This window comes from Mya arenaria, chromosome 10 (genome assembly GCF_026914265.1).
Source record: "Mya arenaria isolate MELC-2E11 chromosome 10, ASM2691426v1".
NCBI classification, from domain to species: Eukaryota; Metazoa; Mollusca; class Bivalvia; order Myida; family Myidae; genus Mya; species Mya arenaria.
In genome coordinates this window covers 51,799,526-51,816,510 of record NC_069131.1, presented here as the reverse complement: position 1 = coordinate 51,816,510, position 16,985 = coordinate 51,799,526, and the positions used below count along the sequence as shown (strand labels likewise).

General features: G+C 35.9%; 1 protein-coding gene across 1 annotated transcript; it reads left to right on the top strand.

Annotated features, from left to right (window-relative positions):
* Window positions 1-501: 501 nt before the first annotated feature.
* Window positions 502-10,047, top strand: LOC128205313 (vitelline membrane outer layer protein 1-like). The gene is made up of 5 exons (XM_052906846.1): window positions 502-699; window positions 1,492-1,575; window positions 3,240-3,443; window positions 8,370-8,517; window positions 9,873-10,047. The coding sequence occupies exons 1-5, from the start codon at window positions 604-606 to the stop codon at window positions 9,971-9,973; spliced, it is 633 nt and encodes a 210-aa protein (XP_052762806.1). The 5' UTR covers window positions 502-603; the 3' UTR covers window positions 9,974-10,047.
* The last annotated feature ends 6,938 nt before the right edge of the window (window positions 10,048-16,985 follow it).

The following is a 16,985-nucleotide window of genomic DNA, read 5'->3' as shown; positions in this document are numbered from 1 at the left end:
AAAACAAAAACAATAGCAGATTGAAATATTATCAGCGACTTTTTCAAACATCAAAATCGAAGTAATTCGAGCGAGCTGTATTTATGCTGCGACACTTTTAAGAACGCACGCAAAAAAGTCACGAATGTGTGGGTTCACGGCCAGTTTTTATTTGCCGATTTTTTTAACAGTTTTAGTTCTTCTGGTCCTTCAAACGACTTTTTCATTGTGGAAGACCCTTAAACCTGCACATTCACAGATTGAATGTTTTGACAATTTTTTTTTATTTTGTGTCTTGGAACGAGCAAATTTTTGCGAAAATCCATGGAAACCATTTATACTAGACTGAGAGAGCAGCTTTAACAAAAAATGACGCATTATGCGCACATGTCTCTGATCTTTAAGCAGGTGGCGAGGGGCAGTTTGGAAGAAAAAAAATGAAAGCCTTAGATAACGACTGCCATATTCGTTCCTTATCTCAGACTTACGAAATGCGTTAATTTTACCATGTGAAATCAATGTAACATTTGGAATGCTTATCTTTGTGAAGTGAACAAAATAACATTTAAACGGGTTCTCAATTTGTTTCGACTCTTAAACATAAGACACACTAAGACCGAAAAAATGATGTTCATCGTGGTAATAACGTTGTTGTTAAATGGGTGTTACTGTTTCGTTTTGGGCGACCAGACACCAAGAAATGTCACACAACAGCTAACGGTAATAACCCTTTGGGCTTTAAGGGAAATATCCCTGTTGGTAGTGTTAGTAGTTTATACTCCGGGTCCCGGCGTGAGCACATTGATGGGTCCCGGAGTGACAGTTCAACCACGCACCTATCCTAGGTGGTTAACCAGTACTAGGTGCCTTCACTTCTCTAAGGAACTGACAACATTTGTACTAGCCAGGGGCAGAGGTAAAGTGCGAATAGTCGTAGAAAGGATTTTCTAACCAATCGCAACAGAGGTGACCAATATCCCTGTTTACATCTACGCTGTCGTTTGAGGAGTTTTATTTCATTCGGAACACCTCGACCATTGTTTTCCAAAATGACCTCGGATGTATGCCCCAGTACATCAGTAGAAGTAGTTCGTAAAATTTTGAAATATATCATTAATTAAATGCATTTTTTTAGCTTGTATTTATTGATCTAATTTTAAATTGATTGCCAGTGTAGTGTATAATTACAAACATAAGTAAGATTCCAAAGAGTTAAGTCATAAAGTTTAACTGCTTAATTATATTACTGCGCGATCTACTTGCAGTGGACTTAAAGTGTACCGAATTCTGACTTTGTAAACCGTCCATACACATCCGTGGTTGTTTTCGATAAAAATTGCCGAAGAGGTCCGAATAGTTTCATATATATATATCTTGTATTTGTCAATAGTTTGTGTTTTAATTAAGCTTATCAATTGATTAACAAATCAGTAAATTGATTTTGTTCTTTTGAATCTAGGTTTTCACTGTTTTGAAACGATTCACCAAAACACGACAGTATGTCCATTTCAGGTGGGCAATGGTGGCCCATTTGGCACGTGGGGAGTTAAACAGTTCTGTCCATCCCAACAATTTGCAATTGGATACGACATCAAAGTTAGTGATAGCTTATCGACGACCTTGTTTATTTTGTTTGTGTATATCTTGTGATAAATTACGTCATATATATGCTCTTTGGAAGGTACAATTTAAAATTGCAGTTTGGCTTAAAGTGAAGACTTAAAACAAAGATAACTTCATTTTCCTCACAGTTTGAAGTAAAACAAATGGCAGCATATGCCCATTAAAAGCTCTGCCACCGTTAAATTACCGGGGTTTGACCTGTTTCCAAACTAATGGTTTTTACAGTGCGGTATCAGGCGGCGGTTTGATGAAAAAAAATCGAAGTGTTTTCAGAAACTAAACTTTCAATCAATCCAACTATGGTAAACATCTGGTAATTTCGTAATAAAAGACCACAAATATAAGATTCCATTTATTCCATAAATACTTTTGTGTCAATTAACAGCGCTAAACAAAGAGAAAACAACGCATAATAAAGCGGTCAAATTTTAACGCTATTTCTTGCATACCGGACGTGTGTTTCCGGTCATGTGACCAGTGCTGGAAAAACCCATCTTACATACCCCATGTAAGATGAGTCACGCGCAACAACGCGCCACTTCTTATATGGTTTATGAAAAATATATGATGTCATTTCAATAAAGCGCAATCAAATATATATGTTAGCAAGACTTTTAATTAAAATTGAAAATTAAATAATCGTAAAAACGCTATTTTTAGTTATTTAAAATTACTGCGCTCTATGACGTCAGTAAACAACGTCGCACGCGCTTTTTGGTGCAATTGTACAAAAGTTCGTTTTCAACGTCATTTTTCCATAAATTGATAAATTTAGATATGCAAGAAAAAATAGCAATCATGTTTTTCCGGTCCGGATCGAAAAATCCGACCCTCGGGCACGCTGCGTGGCCGGTAACTCGGCAAGCCTCGTTACCGGCTTACGCACGTGCCCTCGGGTCGGATTTTTCTATCCGTACCGGAAACACATGATAGATACTTATATTCTAAATGACGTCAAACCTTTTGGATAGTTATTACGCTGGAAATTTATCAATAATTTATAGAGAAGATAATTTAATGTTTCAGTGTAAGATCGAAGTATATGTCACCGAGTCAGCACACACTGGGCACCAAAATAAATGAATACTTTAAATTTGATGTTCACGAAGTTTAATATTTTGCGTATTTACATTGAAACGATTTTTTTTTCTTTTTCTTTTGTGACTAAAAAGGATATTAAATGCCAAATAATTGTTCGTTTTCAGAAAAGCGTGCCAAATTGTATGCGAACCTTACTTCATTTTAGAAATGACGGCGTTGTATTTGTGTTCCAGCCCCGTTCACGTTTAATTTAAAAGAGAAAATGGGCTTTAAGTTTAAAACAGTGAAACTGTGCTATTTCCCCAAGAAAGCATTTAATAAAATTAAGTCATTTCATGATGGCGATGTTATTTATGACATAAACTGTTTTATTAATAATACAAGATGGACACACAATTTCCGCGAGCTTTACCTTTAAGGTGTAAATTTGCGACACTTCAACTTCGCGAGGCCCTAAACGGGTTGCGCTTTTCCTTTACCGAAGGCCTTTGTTTATGTCACATTATGATTTAGTGATGTAAACGTTTTTTTTTTGTATGGATACCCAAATGGCGTCTCTTCACATTTCTGACATTTTTCGTTTCGCACACATAAAGGTTGAGTCGTATCAGTTAACAGCAGACGACACTTCTTTGAACGCCATCAAACTAATATGCGCGGACGCCGAGAGCTATTCAGCAGAGACGACAATCACTTCCGCTATGGGACCTTGGGGCGACTGGAAGGGCCCAGCCACGTGCATCCAGGGCACGGGAGACATTATGTACCTCTCCGCGTTTAGTCTACAGGTGGAGGGAACTGTAAGTGTGGGAGAAGTCCTTAATTGTCTTCCAGTTGCATGTTCTTTGTCACGTTTGTAATGTTTCTATATAACAAAAGTACACTGATCCAATGCATTAAATGTTCTATATTACATACATGTACATACAAGATCAAACAAAGTAACGCCTCTATCTAACATACGTTCAAAGATCAGACAAAGTAACGCCTCTATCTAACATTCGTTCAAAGATCAGACACTGAAACGCCTCTATATAACATTCGTTCAAAGATCAGACACTGTAACGCCTCTTTATAACATGCGTTCAAAGATCCAACGCAGTAACGCCTCTATATAACATGCGTTCAAAGATCCAACACAGTAACGCCTCTATATAACATGCGTTCACAGATCCAACAAATAACGCCTCTATATAACATGCGTTCAAAGATCCAACACAGTTACACCTCTATATAACATGCGTTCAAAGATCCAACACAGTTACACCTCTATATAACATGCGTTCAAAGATCCAACACAGTAACGCCTCTATATAACATGCGTTCAAAGATCCAACGCAGTAACGCCTCTATATAACATGCGTTCAAAGATCTAACACAGTTACACCTCTATATAACATGCGTTCAAAGATCCAACGCAGTAACACCTCTATATAACATGCGTTCAAAGATCCAACACAGTTACACCTCTATATAACATGCGTTCAAAGATCCAACTGCATGCGTTCAAAGATCCAACACAGTAACACCTCTATATAACATGCGTTCAAAGATCCAACACAGTAACGCCTCTATATAACATGCGTTCAAAGATCCAACACAGTAACACCTCTATATAACATGCGTTCAAAGATCCAACACAGTAACGCCTCTATATAACATGCGTTCAAAGATCCAACACAGTAACGCCTCTATATAACATGCGTTCAAAGATCCAACACAGAAACGCCTCTATATAACATGCGTTCAAAGATCCAACATAGTAACGCCTCTATATAACATGCGTTCAAAGATCCAACATAGTTACACCTCTATATAACATGCGTTCAAAGATCCACCACTGTAACGCCTCTATATAACATGCGTTCAAAGATCCAACACAGTAACGCCTCTATATAACATGCGTTCAAAGATCCAACACAGTAACGCCTCTATATAACATGCGTTCAAAGATCCAACGCAGTAACGCCTCTATATAACATGCGTTCAAAGATCCAACACAGTAACGCCTCTATATAACATGCGTTCAAAGATCCAACGCAGTAACGCCTCTATATAACATGCGTTTAAAGATCCAACACAGTTACACCTCTATATAACATGCGTTCAAAGATCCAACACAGTTACACCTCTATATAACATGCGTTCAAAGATCCAACACAGTAACACCTCTATATAACATGCGTTCAAAGATCCAACACAGTAACGCCACTATATAACATGCGTTCAAAGATCCAACGCAGTAACGCCTCTAAATAACATGCGTTCAAAGATCCAACGGAGTAAAGCCTCTATATAACATTCGTTCAAAGATCCAACGGAGTAATGCCCCTATATAACATGCGTTCAAAGATCAAACATGCCCCTATATAACATGCGTATAAAGATCCAACACAGTAACGCCTCTATATAACATGCGTTCAAAGATCTATCGCAGTAACGCCTCTATATAACATGCGTTCAAAGATCCAACAAGTAACGCCTCTAAATAACATGCGTTCACAGATCCAACAAATAACGCCTCTATATAACATGCGTTCAAAGATCCACCACAGTAACGCCTCTATATAACATGCGTTCAAAGATCCATCACAGTTACACCTCTATATAACATGCGTTCAAAGATCCAAAAAATAACGCCTCTATATAACATGCGTTCAAAGATCCACCACTGTAACGCCTCTATATAACATGCGTTCAAAGATTCATCACAGTTACACCTCTATATATCATGCGTTCAAAGATCCAAAAAATAACGCCTCTATATAACATGCGTTCAAAGATCCACCACTGTAACGCCTCTATATAACATGCGTTCAAAGATCCACCACTGTAACGCCTCTATATAACATGCATTCAAAGATCCAACACAGTTACACCTCTATATAACATGCGTTCAAAGATCCAACAAATAACGCCTCTATATAACATGCGTTCAAAGATCCAACAAATAACGCCTCTATATAACATGCGTTCAAAGATCCACCACTGTAACGCCTCTATATAACATGCGTTCAAAGATCCAACACAGTTACACCTCTATATAACATGCGTTCACAGATCCAACAAATAACGCCTCTATATAACATGCGTTCAAAGATCCACCACTGTAACGCCTCTATATAACATACGTTCAAAGATCCAACAAATAACGCCTCTATATAACATGCGTTCAAAGATCCAACACAGTTACACCTCTATATAACATGCGTTCAAAGATCCAACAAATAACGCCTCTATATAACATGCGTTCAAAGATCCAACAAATAACGCCTCTATATAACATGCGTTCAAATATCCAACACAGTTACATCTCTATATAACATGCGTTCAAAGATCCAACAAATAACGCCTCTATATAACATGCGTTCAAAGATCCAACAAATAACACCTCTATATAACATGCGTTCAGAGATCCAACAAATAACGCCTCTATATAACACGCGTTCAAAGATCCATCGCAGTAACGCCTCTATATAACATGCGTTCAAAGATCCATCGCAGTAACGCCTCTATATAACATGCGTTCAAAGATCCATCGCAGTAACGCCTCTATATAACATGCGTTCAAAGATTCAACAAATAACGCCTCTATATAACATGCGTTCAAAGATCCATCGCAGTAACGCCTCTATATAACATGCGTTCAAAGATCCAGCAAATAACACCTCTATATAACATGCGTTCAAAGATCCAACAAATAACACCTCTATATAACATGCGTTCAAAGATCCAACACAGTAACGCCTCTATATAACATGCGTTCAAAGATCCAACACAGTAACGCCTCTATATAACATGCGTTCAAAGATCCAACACAGTTACACCTCTATATAACATGCGTTCAAAGATCCAACACAGTAACGCTTCTATATAACATGCGTTCAAAGATCCAACGCAGTAACGCCTCTATATAACATGCGTTCAAAGATCAACCACTGTAACGCCTCTATATAACATGCGTTCAAAGATCCAACAAATAACGCCTCTATATAACATGCGTTCACAGATCAACCACTGTAACGCCTCTATATAACATGCGTTCAAAGATCCAACACAGTTACACCTCTATATAACATGCGTTCAAAGATCCAACACAGTAACGCCTCTATATAACATGCGTTCAAAGATCCAACGCAGTAACGCCTCTATATAACATGCGTTCAAAGATCCATCGCAGTAACGCCTCTATATAACATGCGTTCAAAGATCCAACACAGTTACACCTCTATATAACATGCGTTCAAAGATCCATCGCAGTAACGCCTCTATATAACATGCGTTCAAAGATCCATCGCAGTAACGCCTCTATATAACATGCGTTCAAAGATACAACACAGTAACGCCTCTATATAACATGCGTTCAAAGATCCAACACAGTTACACCTCTATATAACATGCGTTCAAAGATCCAACAAGTAACGCCTCTATATAACATGCGTTCAAAGATCCAACACAGTTACACCTCTATATAACATGCGTTCAAAGATCCAACACAGTAACGCTTCTATATAACATGCGTTCAAAGATCCAACACAGTTACACCTCTATATAACATGCGTTCAAAGATCCAACAAGTAACGCCTCTATATAACATGCGTTCAAAGATCCAACACAGTAACGCTTCTATATAACATGCGTTCAAAGATCCAACAAGTAACGCCTCTATAAAACATGCGTTCAAAGATCCAACACAGTAATGTTTCTATATAACATGCGTTCAAAGATCCAACACAGTTACACCTCTATATAACATGCGTTCGAAGATCCAACACAGTTACACCTCTATATAACATGCGTTTAAAGATCCAACACAGTAACGCTTCTATATAACATGCGTTCAAAGATCCAACACAGTTACACCTCTATATAACATGCGTTCAAAGATCCAACGCAGTAACGCTTGTATATAACATGCGTTCAAAGATCCAACACAGTTACGCCTCTATATAACATGCGTTCAAAGATCCAACACAGTTACACCTCTATATAACATGTGTTCAAAGATCCAACACAGTTACACCTCTATATAACATGCGTTCAAAGATCCAACACAGTAACGCTTCTATATAACATGCGTTCAAAGATCCAACACAGTTACACCTCTATATAACATGCGTTCAAAGATCCAACACAGTAACGCTTCTATATAACATGCGTTCAAAGATCCAACACAGTAACGCCTCTATATAACATGCGTTCAAAGATCCAACACAGTAACGCTTCTATATAACATGCGTTCAAAGATCCAACGCAGTAATGCCTCTATATAACATGCGTTCAAAGATCCAACATAGTTACACCTCTATATAACATGCGTTCAAAGATCCAACACAGTAACGCTTCTATATAACATGCGTTCAAAGATCCAACACAGTAACGCTTCTATATAACATGCGTTCAAAGACCCACCGCAGTAATGCCTCTATATAACATGCGTTCAAAGATCCAACACAGTTACACCTCTATATAACATGCGTTCAAAGATCCAACACAGTAACGCTTCTATATAACATGAGTTCAAAGATCCAACACAGTAACGCTTCTATATAACATGCGTTCAGAGACCCACCGCAGTAATGCCTCTATATAACATGCGTTCAAAGATCCAACACAGTAACGCCTCTATATAACATGCGTTCAAAGATCCAACACAGTAACGCTTCTATATAACATGCGTTCAAAGATCCAACGCAGTAATAGTTCTCAGTATATATTACATACAGCAAGGTAGTAGTGATGACACATCAGCCAACTGGGCGAAGTTTCAATGTCGGGACATGTACGGGATTAAACCAATGCAAGAGTTAAACAAGGACCCAGGCCATGGGTTATTTGGAACCTTCGGGGCGTGGTCTGCATCCTGTATGCCTGGTAAGTTTGACATATATAGTCATAACAATATACACATAGGATTTTGGAACCTAACAAGCATGGCCTAACTACATATATCTGATAAGTTGTTACATATGTGGTCATTAAACCATGGACATTGAACCATCGGAACACTCAGGACATGGTCTGACTCCCGGATGCATGCTAAGCAACAGCATATATGAGAATGCTTGAAGCATCATCGGCGAAGTGACATCTTTAATTTTTAGCCGAATATTGTGCCTGATATGCAGAAAGTTACTTTTATTTAATGCATTAAAAATTATTCCTATTCATTTTTACACACGGTGATCCAGTTTTATTTTCAATCTGACTACTGTGGTTGTATCTCTCTATTTCTTTTGTGGTAAGTGACTGTCCCTAAAGTACTCGGTCACACATTACTATGTACACATGGGCTAATCGGAACCTAACAAGGTTGGTCTACGCATGTATTTCGTGTGAATTGTTACACAGCTATTAATTTCGACGCATGGGCATTGAAATATGTTTTTACAATTTTGGTCAGTAAACACCGCAATTTGTTGGAATTGCTATGGTCATTGAACTGGGAACATGGCCCCTATGGTACATTTGGGTATGTCCAAACTCGCGTTTGCCTGGTGATTTGGAACACATGGTCATTAAACCCGGTCCATGTCATGACTCCAAAAGGCTATTTAAGTGTGAACTTAAGTTTTTCGGAGATTTAAGGGCATAGGCGGACTCATTGTTGCCTGTTAATTTATTAGGTAATCAATCTCAGCATACAAATGTACGGCAATTTATTTGTGTACGAGCATGTACCGTCACTGGGAGTTTAACGTCATAAGTCTCATCAACTTCATTATCTGCTGTTATTGAATTTAAAACGTTCATATTACTTTAGTCATTAAACTATGGAAATGGCCCTACGGAGCCTTCGGCCATCGACAAACCCGAGATTGCCCGTTGAGTTGGACACCTAAAGTCATTATATCCGCATCACTGTATGACTCCAATAGGTCTGGTAGTTACTTCAGAATATAATAATGGCCATTGAAGTGTGGACATGAGTTGTTCCGAGGTTTTAGGGCATGCCCTTACTCATGTTTGCTTGTACAGTTTGATTGTGTGAGTGCATGTACCATAAATGGGAGTTACACCGCAAGTCTCAACAACGTCATCCTCTGTTGATATTGTCAAAGGAATTGCATCAACATTTGTATTGCGTGTAAAAAATCCACACAAAAACAAATATATACGCCACGTCTTTTTCTTTTAAAACGCTCTACTTGAAAATTTCATAGCTCGTAGAAAATACTATCTAAAATTAAACGATATACTCACAGAAAATCAATGCATTTAATTTCCAGGTTCCGCTATTTGTGGAATAAGGACGAAGGTGGAGCCAGTTCAAAACGATGGCGACGACACAGCGCTAAATGACGTCATTTTCTACTGTTGCCATGAGTAAGAACCGCCAATCTAAGGCCGATCAGTGACCTTGCCATTCCACAATACAGTGTGCAAAATTTTGAAATAAAACATGCGAACAATGTATTAAATTGCTTTGTGTATGTTATACAGATAAAGATTTTTTTCATGAGTAGCAATGTACTCTACCAACCTAGCAAGACTGAAATCAAAAACTGGCCTTAGTAAAGAATAGTGACTATTGGTATTCAGGTTTGAGATTAAATGCATTCAAGTTAATATGTATCACCTTGTCTCTGTGTTACCTAACTATTATTTTATAGCTATATGATTATGTATTCTATATTTAATTAGATTTGCAATAGAGGAATACAGGTTTTTTTTAACACGTAATATTCATACTCGTGTTCATGAAGTCTAAGTTAAATTATATGAGTTCTTAAGTGTTGACTGTTTCACCTTGTATTCGACATTTTGACCTGACATGACCAACAAACATTGGCAAACTTTCTTAGGAGAAATATTCGAACAAAGCCGCATAAGGATTCGGTAGAAAATTTCGTTTCAAGAAGGTTTTTCTTATTCTTGACCTAGTGACCTAGTTTTAGAGCTACTTTACCTCATGTCATACATTTAAGCGTCTTAAACCCACAAATCCGAGATTTGTTTGCAATCGCACTTAAACATTTCGCGTGGTAAATTCAACTATCGATTTACTTTGATTTTAATGTTTAAAAATGTCTCTGATAACAATTATCTGCGACATTTTCAAGCGTCAGAATTAAACAATATCTAGAGAAAACATGGACGCAGCCGACTACCATACGACTTTTCATGTGTCGAAGAAATGAGACTCTTGCGTAATGAAAATGGACTTTACCATAACAAACGAATTGTGCCTGGTTATTGAAGTATTATATCATGGCAAATAAACTCTTTATCGTAGCTATTGAAATATTATAGCAGAACTATTTATAATTATTTATTACCATTTATTATAATTGTATTATAATCGTTATCATTTACATTATTTTTTCTATTTTTATTATTTATTTATTTATTTATTTATTTATTTATTTATTTATTTATTTATTTATTTATTATTATTATTATTATTATTATTATTATTATTATTATTATTATTATTATTATCATTATTATTATTATTATTATTATTATTATTATTATTATTATTATTATTATTATTATCATTATTATTATTTTTATTATTATAATATTATTATTATTATTATTATTATTATTATTATTATTATTATTATTTTTATTTTTTTATTTTTTTCATTATTACTATTATTATTATTATTATTATTATTATTATTATTATTATTATATTATTATTATTATTATTATTATTATTATTATTATTATTATTTATATTATAATTATTATCATTGCCGTTGTTGATGCTGTTGTTGTTGTTGTTGCCGTTTTTGGTCGTAGTAGTAGTAGTTATAGCAGTAGCAGTAGCAGTAGCAGTAGCAGTAGCAGTAGTAGTAGTAGTAGTAGTAGTAGTAGTAGTTTTTTATACAAAATACAGTTATAACTGTACCACACATAGTTTTTTTAAGCAGTTTGAATGGTTGAGCACATTTGTAAAAGGTCTCAATGCAATGCATTGACTACTTGCTGAGATATTCACCTATTTCCGGTTACTGGCAAAAACCTTTACCAGAACTTCTATGTCGAATAACAACCCATAATGTGCATGCTTTCCGAAAGAGTGTTATCTTACTCAAATAATTAAAGTCCCATTATGTTTGAGTGATGTAAGCTTATTTGTGTGTATGTGTATCCAAGTGGCTTCCTTAATCCATTTGACCCCTTAAACCCCGAATCCGAAAGTAAAATCGACGTATCATCTAAATTGTGAGCGCACAACGTCTTGACGGGATTTGCATAGCGCGCGTGTCTTTCTAATTCTTAAACTTATATGTTGCTTTATTTGTATTTTTCAAATAAGAAGTTTTTGGATTAAATAGTTTTACTAGTAGTGGATCTGGAAAGATTCAAAATATTCGTATAATCGTTTTACTCTAAGACATCTTAATTTTGAATAAAATACAGTAACATGTATAGTATAAAAATATTTTGATTTTAATGGAAACCACTAGACGACGAATATCTTTCTGTGAGTCTTCATTTAACAACATTGATGCTATGCTCCGTCCACATATCTGCCTTATTAGCATAAAGTATGTCAATGGACCAATTTGGAATATAGTTGATATTTCACATACGTTTCTGCCTTCGTAAAACGGAGTAGGTAAATAACACGTCGTGTCAGGTTCGATCCTTTTACTCAACAATCAACTAAACAAAACAACGGACGTGACGTCGATGTTAAGTCTTAACGCCGCGACGTCACGTTATGCAAGTTCAGGCGTAATGTTATACAAATACAATTCATGACACTTCGGGGCGGCGAATGCTATTAGTTTCAAGCACTGTCGGTATCACACAGCACTTCTAGAGGATACAGTTTTACGATAGTGCGGGTAGTGTGATGTCCATTTTGTGTCCGAATCCACACTGCATGAACCAACACATCGTTTCCGGTATTGGTTTCCTCCAGAACTGCTAGTTGCAATGAGGACCAAGGTGTCATTTCCAGCGATGAAGGGTGCTGTTTGGATATGATATTCCTGGGGCATTTGGATTTCCCCATCCTGTAACACGTTGATATTCGTTCCAATGGCTCGTTTCACTTCCGGAAGCGCCCACGGTCGGTCGCCATGGACATGGGCTATATTACGTCTCAGCTCATTTGGAAGTTTGTCTCTGATGATGGGAACTAACAAGTCGCCATATGATTCTCGAGACGGGCCTAAGGACTCGAGGCCTCTGATATGTGTTTCCATTTTATCACGGAAAGTCTGTATGCTGTGTGGAGTATTCGCCGGCCGTGGCAATTCAAGCAAGCACTGCATGTACGTGCTGATGATCATATGCTTCTGACCAAAACGTATTTTTAGTAGATCGACAGCATTTGCGTAATTTGCATGTGTTAATGGGAAACCAGCAATACTTGAGGCAGCGCTTCCATGTAACAATGATTGCAGATAGCTGATTCTTTTTAACATCAGACAGGATGTGGTTTGAATGCACTGATGACTCGTAGCAGTTCAAGAAAGTTTGTCATTCAGTTATGTCACGACTAAAATTCGGCAACGAAAGTTGGGGCAATTTCTGATAAAGCTGTGGCATCACTTCCGATGGCGCTGACAATTCGTAAACCCGTATTCCCTCTGCATTGCGATTCTTGATTTCCCCACTCTTTGAAACGTCTGTGTTTTCGGATGCATGTTGTGTCTTTCAACGGAGTCTCAGCATTTTCAATTCTAGGTCGATAGAATGCAGTTGTATGTGTTTTGTATATGGAGCTGTCGATGTGTAACACTTTTGGGAAATACTAACAGTCAGCACACTTAATCAATACCAGCCACATTTTCCAATAGCAGTGCCTTTTTCCCAATTCATGTCTTTGCCTTTCTGATGTTACATACGACTGCTTGTAATGATTTTACACAGTCTCAGGATGCAATTATCTCCATCGGATGAGTTTTCAATCAAAGTCCTGAGAGGTGTTGAGTTGACAAACCTGTCATTGGTGGCTACATTGCCTAAATAATCAGTGATTTTGTGGCAGTAAAATAGATAAGGATAAATCTTAATATATGGAAATTGCTTATGATATGCAATACCTGTAAAAATATCATAATACCGTCATAATTTACTTATCCACTGCTGAAATATGGTCAAAAAGCTTTTCCAAAGGTTATATCTTCTTAGTCGGATGCATATAAATATGTTGCGAAAATCTCGAGAAGTAAATTAGTCTCAAGAATGCATCAATACAGGGAAATCTACACTAGTCTTTTTACATTCTTACTTCCCTTTAACCATTGCGATTCAATAAAAAAAATGGAATACACAACAAGTTAATTTTTGAAATGTTATGTAAATATATTTTCTTTTGCAATATTTTGAATGTCCCCATACCGCTCGGTCACAATGGTATTCTCAATGCTGATATGTGTCGTGATATTCGGAACTTTACCAACTTCTGTTCAAGTATGTATTTCTTGTAAGTTGTTACTCGTGTGGTCATTAAATTGTGGACATGTTTTTTTGAGAATTAATGTAGTGCTCGGCACTTTGGAAGCATTGTTTTACTCATGTAGATCTTTAAACTTGTTACTACTATTGCCAACATGCCTTCACGCCATTCGGTTCGACTTTTGTGTCCCGTGTAAGTTGAAACTGCTACACTGGTCATGGCCTCTATGGAAACGACCTAAAATGTCCAGTGAGTTTAACTCCTATGGTCATTGAACTACAGGCCGTGGTACGACTACATTTGACAAGGTAATTATTACAATAAAGAGTGGCTATGAATTGTTCTGAGGATTAAGGGGAGTCTAACTCTTGTTTGGCTGGAAAGTTTTCAGATAATGAGTTGAAGCATGCAAATGTATGGCAGTATTTTTGCGATTGCACGTACGGCAAATGGCCGAGTGGCGTCAAAGTATCATCGACGCCATCATCTGCTGCTAATGACTTTATAAAGGAATGGCATCATCACATGTATCATAAAAAGGACGTTGTTGTTCGCAGGTTCTGCGTTGGGGCTAATAATAATTGTTAACACAATATAAAAGAAAAACCAACGTGCATAAAATACCAACAAAAGTGTACGCCACGTCCATTTCTATTGAAACGCCCTGCTTTTAAGCTTGATTAAAATCTTCTTGACGGAAGTCAGGTCATTTTGATGTTTTACAGTTAGTTAATTATCAGGGAATGTGTTACACAGTCGCGTTATCATTTCAATTATCAAATCCTGGATCCACTCTGAAAATTAAATGCTAATTGTAGCAACAAATATTTCGTATCTTTTTTGTGGTCATATGAAATATGGTTTTTGTTTTCAAAATGACAATGTGTAGCACAGATGCGGTCTATGGATACCGAAAGCGTGAACATAGACGACCAGCCTTACGATCAAATGCATGCTCACTTGTATTTCAACGAGGTGAATCCCCAGTGCATTCAGTGCTTTGATTTATTATAAATAAGGAAGAAAATGTAAAATGTTAACTCATGATGTGATTCAGAAATGGCCCCTGTACACATCCCCTTCTATCATAATTTAACTTAATTTTAACTTCAATATAAATGAAACAACGGTGATTAAATTTTAATCAGCTATCCCAAATTATATATTTGTAGCAGATAACCTTTCAGATAACCTTTTAGAATATAGTTTGTATTATATTAGTGTCCACGTCTTCACACAATATTCAAAATGCAGATGTGTTTCTTGTGTCGTATTAAATAACACTGTGCATAGTTTTATAAGCTATTAGTGCTTTACACTGATGCTAATCTTTATCTCTTTTATGTAACCTGCTATAATTAAATCAGTTATATGTTTTTGTAAAAAGAACTCTTTTTTTGCAATAAGTATCTCCATTTTCAATTCATTATTTTGTTTTTAGACAGCTCAAAGTTTAAATGTTGTTTGGGTTTTGTAGTGTTGTATACTACTATGTGTAAATAAAATTAAAAGTTTTGTGTTTTTTTTTATTCTATCTAAAACTTTTTTTTCCCAATATTAAAATCAGACATAAGGATATTTTGAATAATCTTGTAATTTGTGACACTTTTATTCAAAATCAATACAAACACATGTATAACAAACATAAATTTTGTCTGATAAACATCTACTACTTACTAAATAATGCAATTATGGAAAATATTTATTACTGAAAACAAGATCGTAACTGTGTATTTAATAGAGGAAAGTGCAAATATATTAAATGATTGGTGAATGCTAAAAGATTTACTGTGGTCAACAATAGTCTCATAAGGTAGAAATACCGTGTTTTATGCTCATTTCTTTCAAATTAAACTCGGTATCCTTCATAAGAACCATTGTTTTCGACATGTATTCATCCTAAAAGGTATATTCAAACGAAATTATTAATTGTGTTAAATCTTATTTGGGAGTAAGAGTTCCTTTCTTAAATATTAATAAACAAATATTCTTGTCAACAGTGGTGATTTTATTATTCTCATATGCTTGTAATGTTCTTACTTTTTAGAATAAATGTATTTATAATTACTAAATATCATATTATTCTAATATTTTTGTGAAGAACTACAAAAACAAGCTAAGTCTAAACTATTTTGCTAATACTATTTAACTTTACTTTATATGAATGCACTTATTTATTATCTTTTAGCTTCTCTGTTGTATAATTGATATATCATTTGATTTGCATTTGTCGGAAAATAGCTTCGCGAGCTAGTGTTGAAATTTTGTATATCCGACGTGAATTTGTTTCTTGTACCTTGTATCTGTCAGAAACTCATTTTAAATACCGACATGAAAGTATTTAAACATCAGTTTAAATAATCCTAGGAATTCTTACAAATCTGAAATAGTATAGTGTGTGTAAGAAACTGTATCTTGTAATGTGAAGTCTGTAAGATAGACTTGCACTCAAATTCTTATAAAATAAATTTTCAGGCAATGACTTAGTCCCTTTAAACTGCTTTAGAAATGACACCTACGCCTAGGACAATGTAAAAAACCTAAGCTAGCAATGCCGCATATGCGGCTTCGTTTTACCTGAATAAAATGAAATATCATCAAACATTCAGGAAAAAGCCCCAAACATTAAAACCAACAGAGAGACATATGTTACCGCTTATAGTTTCAGTGACTTCCATATAACCTTGCGTTCATTAAATCAAGATGAGATTACTTGTCATTAAAACAGTGTAAATGTAATATGCAGTGTGCACGTTCAACTAGCAGGAAGAAAATCATTTGTCCATTTATTTATTTTACTTGTTAGCGTTTGTTAATACTTGTTATTTCAAAGAGTTCGAGAAAGCCGGAACATATATAACACTTGTAACTTAAAAAACAATGATCCTTTGTTAATACATAGTCAGACTTTCATGTCGGTATGATATATTATTGAAATAATTTTACTATTTGAACCATAGGATACACTTCTGCA